This window comes from Oculina patagonica, chromosome 6 (genome assembly GCF_052425735.1).
Source record: "Oculina patagonica isolate OP01 chromosome 6, crgOcupat, whole genome shotgun sequence".
In the NCBI taxonomy this organism is placed as follows: Eukaryota; Metazoa; Cnidaria; class Anthozoa; order Scleractinia; family Oculinidae; genus Oculina; species Oculina patagonica.
Genome location: NC_135763.1, coordinates 21326904 through 21343605, shown reverse-complemented (window position 1 = coordinate 21343605; position 16702 = coordinate 21326904). Strand labels below are relative to the sequence as shown.

The 16702-nt window shown below is 38.8% G+C and overlaps 1 protein-coding gene across 1 annotated transcript in view; it reads left to right on the top strand.

The window, feature by feature from the left end:
- Window positions 1-360: 360 nt before the first annotated feature.
- Window positions 361-16702, top strand: part of LOC144658791 (xaa-Pro aminopeptidase 1-like) — a 43917-nt gene continuing 27575 nt past the window's right edge. The window contains exons 1-10 of the mRNA XM_078519271.1: window positions 361-602; window positions 726-802; window positions 1529-1654; window positions 2173-2236; window positions 2320-2424; window positions 3184-3224; window positions 3669-3720; window positions 4180-4202; window positions 4285-4405; window positions 6952-7047. Of these exons, the coding sequence (XP_078375397.1) occupies window positions 521-602; window positions 726-802; window positions 1529-1654; window positions 2173-2236; window positions 2320-2424; window positions 3184-3224; window positions 3669-3720; window positions 4180-4202; window positions 4285-4405; window positions 6952-7047 (787 nt within the window). The 5' untranslated portion in view covers window positions 361-520. The remainder of the gene's footprint in view (window positions 603-725; window positions 803-1528; window positions 1655-2172; window positions 2237-2319; window positions 2425-3183; window positions 3225-3668; window positions 3721-4179; window positions 4203-4284; window positions 4406-6951; window positions 7048-16702) is intronic.

Genomic DNA, 16702 nt, shown 5'->3' with positions numbered 1-16702 from the left:
GTTTTGTATGCGTTTTCGATGAAAATGATGACTGTTTTAGGTAGTATCAGTGTGATAGGCGAAAAAGCATCAACGAAAACGCATTAGAGGTCGCATGTGGACGAGGCCTTAGATGAAAAACTTCGTTTAAATCAATAAAAAAACTAATTCATTTGGAGTTTGGGTTATCCATCTTATTTAGTTGTTTATATATTTTTCTTTTCGTTTTGTCAAAAATACCGGCTCATTTGTCCTCTCGGATTTCTTGTGTTGCTAGGGTAACCCAAGATAATTAAGAACACTTTATGATTACGAGCATTCTCTTTCTTTTCCTAACACGAATTCGGATGATGCGAATCGTGATTGAGCTGCGAGCGGCAGTCTAGAACAATTTTTTAAATCTCCGTCCTTGATCTTCTTGTTGAGAAACTTCACTGGTGGTTTATTTACTCGTGTTGCTGCACCATCAACCACAGCCGGTACCTGCACTACTTGTCTCTGCTACCTTGAAATCACAAACGACACAAACTATGGTGGTGACATGTTTTGGTATAAGGGTGAATTCAGAGGAGTAAAAATGGTAGAAATGTTCCCTGTGATCCTCAGCGTTATACTTGCCACGGGTCAGTTATTGTCTGTTGGTTATGTTTGTTTTATTACCGCTGATTTCATCATTTGGCATTGGACAATTTATTTCTAAAAGTAACATTTGGAACTATATCATGATGTTCATTCTTTTATTTAAGGAATGGCGGAAATTCCAGATGTATCTTCCTTTCAAGATCCTATACAGCGGCGAATGTGTTCAGAAGAAAAACAACAGGTTAGTGACAATAAAGATTGAACGTGTATCTTGAGAACACGAGGTTCTCTCTCGCATTAATTCGGCCAATTAAATCATAGAATTTTTTACCCTGGAAATGCTGAATTTAGCCTCATTTAATTAATGTTTTGCACTTTGTTATCAGCGAGCCTTTTTTAAAACGCAGTGTTTGCTTCTTTTGACGTATTGATGTACAGTGGAACCCCGATACAGTGAAACCTCGATTTAACGAATAGCCAAGGGACTTTCCTGTTAGGATTAAAGTATTTTCATCCTTGTTGGTCTGTTTTACATTCATGTTTTGTCGCGTGTTAACTAAAATTCGTTATATCGAGGTACATTTTACGTTTGGGCTCCCGGATTGTGTTCGTTAAAACGAGGATTTCGTTATATCGAGGTTCGTTATATCGAGGTACTGCTCCATACATTTTACTCTAACTTTAACCGGGCTGAAGAAAATCGTTCGTTATACCTAGGTCTTCGTTATATAGAGGTTCGTTAAATCGAGGTTCCACTGTATAACGATATGCCAAGGGGGCAGTAAAATTATATTGTTATATCGAGGAATCGTTATATCGGGGTTCCGTCCCATGCATTTTACTATTGCCGGGACATAACATATTCATCATTATATCGGGAATATCGTTATATCGAAGATCGTTATATCGGGGTTCCACTGTATCACCACTTGATTACCAGAGCAATACCATTTCTTTGATGATTTAGTTTTTGCCACGCACTTCAGTCAACACAACCAAACGGTTGTCAGATTTGAGGAATGTGATGAACAATGTGTCAGTCAAGGGAGTTGGAATACAAGCTTACATCGTACCTTCCATGGATGCACATCAGGTAACCAAGACATCCTGTTGATTTTCTCTTGCTTTTTATTGTGTGTTTTGTTCATCTGATTGATCGTGAACGCGGCAATGACATGAGCTCAGAGATGAGATGTAGTTAACAAGTTGTTATAATAAATATATAATAAAAAGAAAACACTGAGAAAAGATTTATGCAGTTTTCATACAGCAACTCAGTAAAATTCTACTAGTATACTGCAAATGCGACAATCTGATTGGTTGAGCTGCTCGCGTACTATCAGCTGTTAGTATACCAGTTTGCGCGGGCTATAGAATGCAGAAATAATTGAAAATCGTGCAGTATAGTAGTAAGAATTCTTCCAAAACAGTTTGATTATTTGCTCCCAATTTTTATGAGGTGATAGATGATTCGGCCTGCGGCGTCATCAACTATCACCTCACAGAATTTGAGAGCGAATAATCTAATTGTTAATTAGAATTACCTTTTTATCTTAGTTGGGACTTTTCCTGAATAACTATTTAAGTCGACATATTTAAAAAAATTTCCAGAGCGAAGATGTTGCGCCACAACATCAAAGAAGGGAATTCATCTCAGGATTCAGTGGATCGCACGGTAAGAGCTTTACAGGAAAGATAAACATACATACAATTTGGCTTATCTCCTTCATCAAACAAATTAAAAATGTTGCATTTCAGGAACTGCCATTATTACTGGAACAAAGGCTACTCTTTGGACAGATGGAAGATATTTCTTACAAGCTGACATGGAATTAGACTGTAACTGGATTATACAAAGAGAGGGTCAGTTATGGACGGTCTCCACAGCGGTCAAACGCACTGCACGAACGCAATTCCCACCAAAACTACCGCTTACAAACGTCTCAAGTTTTTGAAAACTTCCATGACTCCATGTTTGGCCCCATTAAAGAAAAGCTCCTCGTGGAGGATCATAAAGTAGTTATTTACGCCAACTCCAACCGTAAAACCTCTGTTAAGATCGGGTGGTTGGGGGGGGGGGGGGTCTTGCAGAGATGTCCGTCTTATAGGGAGTTAAGTTACAGTAAAATGACTGAGAAACGAACAAGAAGGGACGGGACCAACACCAGGTGACCGTCTTTAACTGGTTTCCGTCTTATAGAGGTGTCCGTTAAGAGAGAGTTGACTGTATTACTTGTTTAGGCCTTTTAGAGGGGGGACTTACATGTAAGAGATGGGGTTATTTTAAATCATATATCAGATAGGGAAGATATAAAACAAAAGAAGTGGATTGTTAAAGGTTTTGGTGCGGTTTGGTAAAACATTTTTTAACATAGAAACAATAACAAGTAAATAAGGATTATGATATACTTTAAAGCTACGTTGTTTTCTTGTTCGTAAAATGTCATGATCTACCATCTGGGGGGGGGGGGGGGGGCTTAATAGAAGGCGGCTTACTACAAAAATAAATCTTCCAGAAGGTGGAGGAGGGGTCTTATTAGAGAGAGGGGTTTTAAAAGAGCTTTTAAAGTACTCTATATTTGGCAATTATTTATTGGCGTCCAAATATTATAATTTCTACAGGAGTAAAAGGAACTCCTAGTCAGACACAGTGGCTTGTTCAAGTAAGTCAGTTGAGTTTTCTTCTCTTCTCCAATTTATTTTTTGGTTTCCTGAACTAGCTTCACACTGGCAATAATCTTAGAATAACAAACAAACAAACACATTTTCATGCATTGATTTGGAACTTTTTTGCATTCCCTGGAAAGAAAAGTAGCCCATTTTAACCAAGCAATGTAAGCAAGCGTAAGAAAGTCGGTTATGTTAGCCGACCGGGAAGCCAGATGTTTAGTGGACCGACTGACTCAGTGGCTTTAGTCCTAAAGATTTAAAACAAATCTAAGCTACAAGGGCGGTTAAACGAAACGAAAGGGAATAAAACTTCTGATAGGATTTTCATTCTCATAATTAATCACGTTTTTAGTCTGTGTGTTACTATGCTTTCTAGCATCGTGGTTTGTATTCTATATCTAGAACAACGAATATTGTAATTGCTCTTGTCATTTCAGAACCTACCTAAAGGCTCCAGGGTAGGAGTAGATCCTTTTCTTATCTCCATATGTAAGTAGTTGTTACGCTCTATTTACACAATAGAAGTATGTCCGTCAGTTCTGGGTAACTTAATGTCCCGGCTAGCTTAATGTCCGGAATTGTGGTAAAATGAAATTCTGACAAACTAGTATACATCGTGCATTACACAGAACTGCTACTCTTGAAGTCAAGTCTGTGATATGCGGGACTGGGTAACTTTTACCAGATTTAAAGCACAAAACATTTTTTCCAGATTTTACGAGTACGAAATGTATAGTTTGAAAATAATTGCTTAGGAGTGAAACAAAACACGTACCTGTTACGAAAACTGAATTTTAAAATACTGTGGCTATAATAGAAACCAAACGCGCGCGTGAGGTTTTGTATACAGACGGCAATGTGTTTCAAAGCATTTTTCAGTTATCTACTTTGTCCATTGGTAACATGATAATGTCATAACGTTTGCTCTGATTAATTGAATCCCTGCAGGTGAATGGGATCAAATCTTCAAGGTATAGTAACCGCTTTCTATACAACTGACTCTCAAATGCGAAGAGTGCTGTGACTTCACTGAGACTACTGTTACGTCACCAGGAACTCAAGAAATTTAACATAGAATTGATTCCTGTACCGCAAAACCTCATCGACCTTATATGGCCCAACCAACCAAAGCCTACACCAAGGAAAATGATAGTTCTTGACACATTTTATTCAGGTAAATATTAATTGTTATTTTTATCTTTATGGACAAAAATGTTGCGAAGCAGATTTAGGAAAAACAGCAACGAAGGAGACCAAAGCTTCTCGGCAATAAGTTTAATTTCGTAAGATAGCTCTTCCGATTACAACTGATTTGTGCCGCATAATGCGTGCTCTATTTAAGCCTTTACCGTACCCAAATTCGAAAGTAGCCAATCAGAAGCGCGATCTACTGTCCTGATATCCTACGATATCAAGTCACTGACCTGATATGCCACCATATCACGGTCACCATGAAGTAAAGTAGTGTTACTGTACGATGAAATGAAAAGAGGTTTTACCAATAAAACAGAACTTTGTAATTTAAATTTAGCGGTGTTTAGCGGTCGTAAAAAGAGAAAATCTTTCCCGCCAAAACTAAACTTGAGCGTGCTCACCAATTGCGCGATGTTTGCTGACGAGTACTGAGACCGCATTCAGACTGAAAAAATGGAGTCGGATTTTCCAAAATTTTCGCTTAATTTTGACTCTAAAATTTAGCGAATAAAACTCTAAACAAACGAGTGGAAATAAAGGCAGAAGAGGAACTTGGTAAAAGTGTTGAAGACCAAGTCGACACATTTGCAGTACGTACCTTGCAAGCATGGCTTCAACAGAGCGATAAATATAACCGGATTTTTGGCTACATTTGGGTACGGTAAATACCTAATAGTACCTTTTTGGTACGCTTCGGCGGCATATCAGGCTCGTTTGGTCTCGCCATGGGTATTTTGGCTCGACTACGTCTCGCCAAAATACGAACCATGGCTCGACCAAACTCGCCTGATATGCCGCCGAAGCGTACCAAAAAGGTACGATTAGGTATAAAAAGTCAATAAATTCAATTAAAAAACAAAAGTAAACTTCTTTGTTATGGATAAATCGAGTAACCTCAGCTGTTCTGGACGGCAAGAACAATCGAATCGTAAACCTAGTCCGATTTGTTTACTCAAGTAAAAATCTGTATTTTCAGGAATAACTGTGTCAAGAACGGCTAAAAAAAGAGAATAGTAATCGAACAAGAGGAAAGTTGTTCCACTGAACTAAGTGTACACGTAAACAAAGTTAAGTTCCCGTTCGCAAAAGTATCGGAATTCTAAGTTTTCCTCTTCGAGAAGGGAACAAAGGATTAAGGTGTTAGGAGTGAGTCAGAAAACTAGATAATAATGAGTTCTAAGGAAACTCATTATTATGCGAATCTGAACCAAAACGTGCAAGCGTTTTACACTGAAAAACAAACTAATCATTGCGAGAAATTGCTTCATCGGGAACTACGACAGCTGAGATTACTCTTAGGAAATATTCTTAATTTAGTGAATGAAAATAACGTAAATACAGCTTAGGAAATTATTTTCTAGATTCTAGTTGTTTGCTCCATTTTACGCTCGAGAATAAAGTATATTAAAAGTAATATTTTCTGTTTGCGAAATCCGGTCGTATGTATCAACATTGAAAATAAGCTAGTTGTTTTCGACATAACAATTACAGTGAACACAAATTACGAGCGCAATAAAATAAATCGGTAAAACAATTCTGCCGAGAAAAATATAAATATCCGAGAATAAAATTGAAAGTTATAGCGAAAGGATAAACAGCGATAAATATAATTGACTAACTTGTAGCCACGCACGAGTCTTAGATAAATATGAATAAATATGTTTGAACAGCTATCAAAGAACTAATTCATTTGTTTGTAATATTCGTTTCTGAAAGGAAGATATCTTTAAATACAAGTTTGTTCGATGTAAAGTCTAAAGATGTGATTTGGAATTCGAGTTGACGAGTATTAAGTCAATTGATTGGCCGTAAATTTTAGTATTAGTTCTTTGATAGCTTGTGTCGGCTAGCCGCTCGGTTTGCCGTTGTTTACCCAAGATAAAAAATTCCCAAAAAACCCTAAATATCCCAAAGTTAATAAAATATCCCTCGAAATACTAAAAGAACCGACACCTAGATAATATTACAATTTCCCCGTAAAATATGAAAAGAGTTACCAAAAAAACTTATATTAAAATCTTCCCATAAAACCTTTACAATTTTCCAAAATATTGCCCAACAAAAATGATTGCCAGATAATTTTGACTTACTTGACCAAGTTTCACTTGTAGAATCTTTCTATGATGTAAAGTTCTTCATAATGTCGGTTTATTTATGAAAAGCAAAGAACATAAAAATAAATACGAATTATAAATGCCACACTTTAGTATTTTTACGTTGTAATTTCAATTTTTGTACTTTTTAAATTTTGTAATTCAAATGCACGATACGTTTAATGAGGGGCTTTAATACGAGAATAGAACGGGAACTACTCTTCAGTGAATAATATTAAAATATAATATACAGTCTGACAAGTTTGGCAATGTAGAACAACTGAATCTAACTTCGAAAAAAGAAGGAGACCAAATTGAATTCAATATGGTAATCAGTGGAAAACAACAAACTGCTACATGTTAACAGTCTATTATATTATTGCCTATATTTTCCTTTATGACCATAATTTAACAATATTAATTATAATTTTAGGTAAAAGCTGGCAAGATAAAATCTTAGCTCTACGCAAATTCCTGAAAGCAAGATCGGCAACAGCTGTAATTCTCCAAAAACTCGATGAAATAGCGTGTAAGTAAGACTGTACCTGTGAAACACAAACACCATTCACCGGCTAGCCTGGCCGGTAATAGTCTCCCTCGCAGTCGTTTTTAGGAGCGGAGGATGTTGCGTGACGACACTAAAAACGGCTGCGAGGGAGACTAGGATACGTCCATGAAGCTAAAAAAAACTGCCAACACTCATTACTTTTTAAATTCTCTTCAGGTCCGGCTAAGAAACTAAAACAGCGTTGAGGCATCGCGGTCAAATATTTTGAGCGATCATGCAGCTATGCTGCAAACCGAAACTGACACTTTAAAAGAATCGTGACAATTGTCCACCCGTTTGAATGTTGTCCATATTTCTCCATCTGCACACCCTTATTGATGGCAATTAAGTCACATAAATTAAACACCATTTGAATGTGACTAAATCACCTAAAATTTCACGATAAAATAAAGAATAAATTAAATCAGTAAGTTATTTCTTACATCGATCATTTTTCAAGGACTGAGGTACTTCTGAAATTTTACAACTGTGACTGCGATGTTTTTAGAATTTCTGAGATTACAGAAAAATATCAAGTGGGAAATGGAATTTGTTCTCTTTTCCCTCATTCTGGGCAAAATAGCCACTAATTATCATTTGTGTTACGTTTCTTTTACGTACTATGATACCAAACGAGCGTCCTGGCCCAAAAGAGTAGGTATTCTAGCTGTAATATAAGCATAGCTTACATAAAAGTAACAAGTAGCTAATTATACAGCTTTAAGGATCCTATCGGATAGCCTGAGGTTCAGCCGTCTTTTTATATCGCTTACTTCCTCGAGAGTTATTCTAAGCGTCAATGACTTTCGGTGAGGTGACGACTCGAAAACCGGGTAGTGATTTTGAAAATGTGTAGTTTTGTGTTATTTTGAGTAAGTTTCCACAGACTGTAAGTTGACAATCACTGGTTCGCAGGCTTGCGCATTTCAAATTTCAGTAATTATATCCAAAACAAGAAAATGAACTTTAAGAGTTCTTTACTCCAAAAGATATTATTAATTTACTACGGCCGAATCAAAATGGGATATTTTAACTTTTAAGAGGAAATCCACCAGGACTTCGAGTAGTTATTGGACAAAATTATGTACCAGAATTATTTCCACCTTATTGCAAACTTTTTTGTTACTGCTTCAAATATCTTATCAAAAGAAATCTTTTCTAACAACACCAAACATCGAAAACAAAATTCGAAGTTCCGCTGAATTCCACTGAATCACTTAAGACGAATTTACAAAATGGCTACACGTGAGATTTTGCCTATACCCCTGCCTATACCTTGTGAACTTTGAAATTCATTTTCTCAGACTCTGATAAGAAATTGTTGTTGGTGTTATCACGGATAATTACTTACATCTTTACCTTTTATTAAGGATAGGAAATAACGCAATAGGATTTAAATTATTCTGGTACTTGATTTTTGACTATAACTTGATGTAAATATAGCAAAAGGTAATTGTTAACTTTTTTCTATTGTTTTTGTCGCTTGTTCCGTTGTCAAGCACATCACTGAAGAGACAAAACAGATCTGTTTCCTTTTCTGTGTGTAATACGAGCTTGTGAATGATTCAGAGCGATTTGAACAGCGCGCGCGGCCCAAAACAAATGTGTGGCAGTATTTTTGACCCGGCTTTCTACAGCGTTTTATCGAATAACTACGCAGAGGATAATCAGCTTGACCGAAATAATTCTTGGTGAGTATTAAACGGCCTTTTTTCGTCGATTTAGTAGCCTTGAGCAGTTTGAGAGGCGTTTGATGTAAAAAATATCGTGTTAAACTTTGCAGCCCTCCAGCACAATGTGATGTAAAAAATACGCAAGTTATTCAAGTACATTCAAGATCATTCAAGTGGCGTATGACGGTAAATTTTAATTAAGCTGCCTCAAATTGTAAGTACTGTCTAAATATTACTTTGTGTAGCTTTCGCCTGCATGAAACTATTGATGCCGATGACTGCAGTCATTAAAACGTATTTGTAATTGCTCGCTTAATCCGAAAAAAAGAGACAATTTATTCGACCTGTATAAGCAAACGGTTTTCTATTTTGACGTCTTTATGCTATAACCTACTGAAAATGGATCAACGAATAAGGGCCGGCATTTTTAACATTTTGCAATTTTAATGGTAAACGGACCGTTTAAATTTAGGCGCGCCCGTGCGAGACAACCTCGTCTCTTGGTGCTAGGCTAGGCTCTTTTGATAATAAATATTTATGTCATTTACCTTCTGGAAAAGTAATTAAACTTGTAGTCAGATTAGCAGGGCTTGAGAGACGTTCAAACTAGGGACTAGGGAGTCGAGAAAATGATCCCGCGAAACGTTCTCCCAATTTGTTTTTGAAACATATCGAATATCTGTCTGAATATCCTTCAACACGCGGTTTAGGAATTTAAGTCGTAAATGTATGTTTTGGTGGTGTAATCCGTCAAGCGCAAGGTTGGTTGCCTGGTGAAGCGCGTTCCCCTTCCAAAAATAAGGAGCTTTGATTTTAACTGAAAAGGACTAGAAATAATCGTGTTTTTTAAGTTTACTTTAAGCTGCCTAGTTGCCTATGAAACTCCCTTCAAAACGCACAAAATGTGATTTCGGCCTGTCTAATTTTCAAAATTTCCCGGGGAGGCATGCCCCCTGGACTCCCAGTAGTAGCTTACATCTTCGGCATTCACACGGTTGCATCTTTCAGATCTTTGGCGCTCTGAAGAACCGTCGTTTTAAATCCTGCCTACAGGCCTGCTAAGAACTGTAAAAGTAACATGCATCTAAAGGAATCATTTTAAGGCGACAACGTCAGTCCATCGCCTTATATCATAAGGCGGTCGGCGGAATTTGTTCTTCTATTCGTCATCGCTTCTGCATGCATTGCGTGCCGTGTATGATCTCTGATGGACAAAAACGTGCGAGAATTTCAGAGGATTTCAGGAATATAACACGACTGCTTTAAGTCCAAGTGCAAACTGACAGTGTCAATAGTATGATTATACTCATTGGCTCATTGTGACAATGATTTGCTAAATTTGACCCATTGCGGATCTAGTTGCTGTAATGCACTGTTCGATACAAAGAACGCTCGGGGATCGCAAAACGGCCCGTTTGCCGTATAACGCGAAAGCCTAAAAGGACTTGTTATAAGAGAAATTAAGTCCGATGCCTTTATTCGATTCTGTTTTTCCTTTGCCACTTTTCTCCGTCTAAGAGCAGGATACAAAGAGTATATTATTTCAGTTGTTTACGTACAATGCGAAAAAACGACGGTGTCATCTACAGCCGTTAGGCGACATCGGTGCGGAAAATTGTGCACGATTACCCCGCTAAGTTTATTGCATACAAAAAGTAAGTAATCAACCTGGTGGATTTTTTACTTCCCTGGTCGATTTTGGTTGAAAACCTGGTAGAAAATCAGGTGTCACCAGGTCTGTTACAGAGGGGTGTTATTACGGACAATCTAGATTCTAGGTGAAAGGTTTAGAGCTTTTTAGAGGTTTGACTCAAACTGACTCCCGCTATAATGTATCAGTCAAATCGAAGGTTCAACATCCCCCCCCCCCGGGCAACCCCCCGGGCATTTGAATTTTTAGAAAATTTGCGTTCAAATTCCCGCCTCCCTGGGCCAAAAAGCCGTTCAAATGCCCCACCACGAGCCCGTTTTCAGTGATCAAATGTCCCCACCCCCGGGAAAATTAATAGTTAAACAGACGACTGTTTTATCTGTGTAGCTTCTTATGATCGTAAATTCCTGTCTGCACACTGGCTCTAATAAATAGACCACACATTTTTTCCTCTGTTCTATAGTTAATACATAGAAGATAACCAATACATAGAAGATAATCGATCTCTGCCATGATTATAAACCCACGTGCATTTACTGGGACACGTATAACCAGAAATCAAGTCTGCGTTCAAATTTCCCACCCCCTATGTGGTCGGATCAAATTCCCCAACCCTGGGAAGACTTTGATTATCAAATTCCCTTCCCCCGGGAAGGAAAAGGCGTCAAATGCCCGGGGTATGCCCGGGGGGGGGGATGTTGAACCTTCGATTTGACTGATACATAACGGAATTACAAACACATTCGAGGTAGTTTTATCACTGTTGAGAAGCTCGTCATTGTCTATAATATTAATTTCCCTCACACCCCGCTATTACGGATTCCCCGCCGTTACGGACTCTCGCTATTATATTGCGATGAATTTTTGAAAAGATATAAACCCCGGGAGGTTTGGTCTCACGACATTTAAAAGTGTTCCGAGCAAAACGCCAATATTTGTACTCAAAATGGTCTTGTCTAGGCTTTGCAGAAAATAATGCAAGAAGCATAGCCTTTACAACACAGAATGTCTCTCTGAAACCAACTTTCAGCTTTTTCATAGTAAAGCTGAAACAGTCTCTGGCGAAGCCGGACCAAGATAATCCGTGATAAGACAATACATCTTGCAACAGTATTGATTAAAATGCCGGGCCCGGCATCAATAACATGCAAGTAAACTAACGTGAATTTGCAAGGACCACCGTGACAAAATAGAAGTACCGGATCCTCTCACTGTAGAGGATCTAATCAGCTATAACTAAATAACGAAAAAAGAAAAAATTGCAAGGCCGATTGAACGGTTTGGGACTGTATTGAAATTCCAATATTTCGGAAAGCACGGCCTTCCTTCTTCAGGGTCTTACAAAGAATGACTCTTAAGGATATCAGGCCTTAAGAGTCATTCTTTGTAAGACCCTGAAGAAGGAAGGTCGTGCTTTCCGAAATATTGGAATTTCAATACAGTCCCAAACCGTTCAATCGGCCTTGCAATTTTTTCTTTATTCGTTAACATGCAAGTAGTTTACATTTTCACGGAACATTTCAGATCTTGTCCTTCCACGGCGAACATTTTGAGAGCTTAAAGCATATCTTGCAAATAGAATTGAGCCAAAACAAACTAAACTAGCACAACATGTGGCAGAGTACAGATTTCGAGGTTTCATTCAACTCTACAAACGGAAATCCCGCAGCGCGGACTAATGACCTCTAAACAACTCCTTGGCCACAATCTTACGGCTCTATTCAATACATCACATCTCCAAACAAAACAATGCCCTCAGAAAGACGTCAGAAGCAAATAAAGGTCGAAAGACCGAATTTAACATAGAACGGCAAATGTTCAAATGTCACAAACGTAGGAGTCGAGTAGGCCCGTCACCTTTATTTACCATGTTATGTATAGTTTGGGGCCTGATATCGTATGTTGTCGCCGGGACTTGATATCGTATGCTGTCGTTCAGGGTGATATCGTATGTTGTCGCACAGGCGGCCCAAGCGCACTATGTGAATTATTCATAAAGTTTTAGCGAACGTGACCCTTGCCTTTGAGCGGTGTTGTGTTACAAAGATGCGATTTATAAGGGTTTGTATGGGAACTCAACGATTTTCTTTCAAAAAGAATAATATGTAATGTTTCGCTAATAAAATCGACTAACCTTATTGCCTTGTTGTATTCTTTGTTGTTTGTCCGCTTCTCAGGCCATTTTGAAGCGTTTTCGGTGAGTTAGCGCTGGCTGGTGGTGTTCCAGAAGTTTATAGTGGAACACCACCAGCCAGCGCTAACTCACCGAAAACGCTTCAAAATGGCCTGAGAAGCGGACAAACAACAAAGAATACAACAAGGCAATAAGGTTAGTCGATTTTATTAGCGAAACATTACATATTATTCTTTTTGAAAGAAAATCGTTGAGTTCCCATACAAACCCTTATAAATCGCATCTTTGTAACACAACACCGCTCAAAGGCAAGGGTCACGTTCGCTAAAACTTTATGAATAATTCACATAGTGCGCTTGGGCCGCCTGTGGTTGTCGTTCGGGGCCTGATATCGTATGTTGTCGTTCGGGGCTTGATATCGTATGTTGTCGTTCGGGGCCTGATATCGTATGTTGTCGTTCGAGGCCTGTTATCGTATGTTGTCGTTCGGGGCCTGATATCGTATGTTGTCGTTCGGGGCTTGATATTGTATGTCTTGTATGTTACTATGTTTCAGTTCGGGGCTTGTTATTGTACGTTTCAGTTCGGGGCTTGATATTGTACAGTATGTTATGTATAGTTTGGGGCCTGATATCGAATGTTGTCGTCGGGACTTGATATCGTATGTTGTCATTCGGGGCCTGATATCGTATGTTGTCGTTCGGGGCCTGATATCGTATGTTGTCGTTCGGGGCCTGATATCGTATGTTGTCGTTCGGGGCTTGATATCGTATGTTGTCGTTCGTTGCCTGATATCGTATGTTGTCGTTCGGGGCCTGATATCGTATGTTGTCGTTCGGGGCTTGATATCGTATGTTGTCGTTCGTTGCCTGATATCGTATGTTGTCTTTCGGGGTCTGATATCGTATGTTGTCGTTCGGGGCTTGATATTGTATGTTTCAGTTCGGGGCTTGATATTGTATGTTATGTATAGTTTGGGGCCTGGTATCGTATGTTGTCGTCGGGGCTTGATATCGAATGTTGTCGTTCGGGGCTTGATATCGTAGTATGTTGTTGTTCGAGGCTGGATATTTAACAATTATTCTTTGAAATCGAGGTGAATAGTGGTAGAATATTCACCGTGCCGCGGATTTAGTATATACACACGAAGTGATCTCAACAGCAAGCGATCTCAAAGTTTTCAGAAAGAAACCATTTAAAGTCGATTTAATTGACCTCTCAACTCATGCGTGGAAAACGTACATACAAGCGGCACTAACCGACATGCGCGAAACAGTTTACAGAATCTTCAAACATGGCAAATCTAGTTAATCTTCGATAAAATCCTCGTCACAATCTAGCAAAATGGTCCTTTAACACCACTCAAACCTGCAATCTGAATCAAAAACTTGCTCGCAAAACATTTTGACCGTTGAATCAAAGCTTTTGAAGTTCACTTGAATTGAAAATTGAAAGAGCAGTTGGCGAAGGATCCACCTGAAAGTTTGGATTATACTGAATGTGTGCAGAACTGTGGTGAAAACTGGATGTTTTCTTGCACAAAGACGTTTTCCTGAATATTCGTGGAGGATCTTGATGAATAACACTTGATGTTGCTGCCGATAAATCTGCGGTATTCATTTCTGCCAAAGCTGGGCGAAAAGCGAATTGACGGTAAGCAATTGTTTATCGTTTTAGTACTCGAGTTGTGTGGACATTGTGCTGCAAATTGCGAAATATGTAGTCTTCTCTTACTTTGAAAACCATCAGGCCAAATTTCTTAGCCTTTTTTTGTCTTTTCTGGTTCGGCATCTTCTTGTATTCTTAGTATTTGCGATTCAGAAACGCCGGCGAAACGCGAGTTTACGCCGGCCATTTTGTTTCAGTTTGGATAAAGCATTATTCACTCCGTAGGGAGTGAATAATGCTCATTAGCCCGAGATAGCGAACCAATCAGATTGCTTGAAACACCAAGATCACTGAGTGTGTATATACTAATGTATGTTATGTGGTGCTGGTATGGGGGGCCTGACATGGGGGGCCTGGTATGGGGGGCCTGGTATGGAGGGCCTGATATGGGGGGCCTGGTATGGGGGGCCTAATATGGGGGGCCTGGTATGGGGGGCCTTGTATGGGAAAAACGTTCCAACCCTTGATCGGATTCCGTCTTAAGTTTTTTCTTTGTCGACACGGTCGACGCTAATTTCCAGGCAGCGGATTTTCGAACGTCTTGTCGGGTCTATGGTCACGCCGGATATTAATTAATTAATTAATTAATTAATTAATTAAAAGGAAAGCAAACACTCAAGAGGGTTATTTGTGCGAGTCGTATATAAAGCAAAGAAGTTACTGTCCAAGTTGTACACGGTCGATTTTAAGCTCAGATATCATTACACATGTTTAGGTCAAGAAAACACCAAAATATGAGCCAGCATACAATGTTGAACAGGGCAAAAATACGGATGAAAAGCGGAGCAACGACACAAACTTTGACTTTGGTGTAAATTGGCGTAATAGTGACATAATGAATCCCTTATTCGATGGTTTAACATATAATACGCGCGGACATTTGGTTCATACTGGTATCATGTACTTCGCAGCTAACAAAATATCCGCGCGTATTATATATTAACAGAAGTACATGATCTAGAAGTCCACATCTCTGGTAATGGGTCTTGTGCTATCGGATTTGCGTGTGTGCTATTTTTAGAACAAGCCTCGCGCGCGAGACGCGCGAGAAAACAACGTACACGGCTTTTGCCGCGATTGCCGCGAACTAGTAACCAATCGCGAGAAAGTATTTTTTACAGCCCGCTTTTGATTGGTTGAACAAATTTTTGAAGTTGAGCAAGAAGAGCCGAACTGCTGAAAACAAGCGAACGGCCAAGCGAACGGCGCCACGAAATGTCTTACTGTTCAAGTTTATCAAAACGTGCATTTAGTGAGGATATAAAACTAACCGGACACGAATCACTGGTATCCTCTTCTGTCGATGATGACAGTATTGAAGTTGCTAAAAAAATCGAAGCATCCAGTAGAATGTGTTGTGCTTTGGAGTCACATCAGAGTAAAGATGGCAGCGAGCGAAAAAGAAACTGACTGCTTCGACTCAAATTCAAAATGTCAAGACACTTCAGATGAATGGAACTCAAGAGAAAACGACAGCTATTACATATTGAAGATGTCTTTTTACCTCTTGGCACAGGTTTATTGCTATTGTGGAAAAAAGTCCGGCTGTCCCTGGAGCGGTTAAAATCGAGTGCGACGAATAAGCTTAAGCTTATAAGTATGAAAAGTACACCAGTTTGATTCATGTGACAACAACTTTCTGCTTCACGCTCAAGCCCTTTTTCGAAGTATAAGGACAGGACGGCAAGGCAAGGAAAAGAAAGACTTAAGTGAATACTTATGTGGTTGGGTGTCTCTGTCAACTTTATGCGCGCAGAACGGTGAAAGCATAATTTCTAGACCTGAACTCAAACAACTGCAAGGAAAGTCCGAGTACCGCATTTTAGAAATGCATGAGTGTAAGCTTAACACCCTGCCTTTCGGATTCGGAAAATGGAGGTTCGTTTCGAAAAGTAAAACTGAGAACTTAAGGTAATGTACTTGAATGAAAATGCGAGTTGTATTCACTGAACAATCATGATTTCATTCATGCTTTTCGAATATACTTCATAGTGTGCAGTTTATAGTTTATTTCTTGTCGAATTGTGGAAGCTCGTGTTTTGCTGCCGGCGCCGAAAATAAATAAGTTATAAATTTTCTATTTGTTGTTCAGTAATTTTAAATACGACGAAACTTAATAAGGACATACTACATATGACAGTTTAAGGTAAATTTGTTCGTAACTCTCTCGTTAAAATACAAAAATTCCTCATGTTTGTATTGTGAGCTCGTCTATGGAAACCGGCGACTGGTTGCCTTTTCACATGCCTACAAACTTCAAATTTCAACACTATCAGACGGTTAAAATCAAAATTTAAGAGTAATACGACTGTCAAAACGTTGGATGAAAATAATGAAAATAATGTGTTTTCAATAGAGAGACTGTTGTATCGCTCACTTTCCGAGAATATTGACCAATATTCCCAAACAATTTTCAGTTAGCAATTTATCGAAATTCAGAAAACGAGTATTCCAAACGAACTTCAAGTCGTGGTTGTTTTGTTGCTCAGGAGCAAGGCAATATAATTTTGT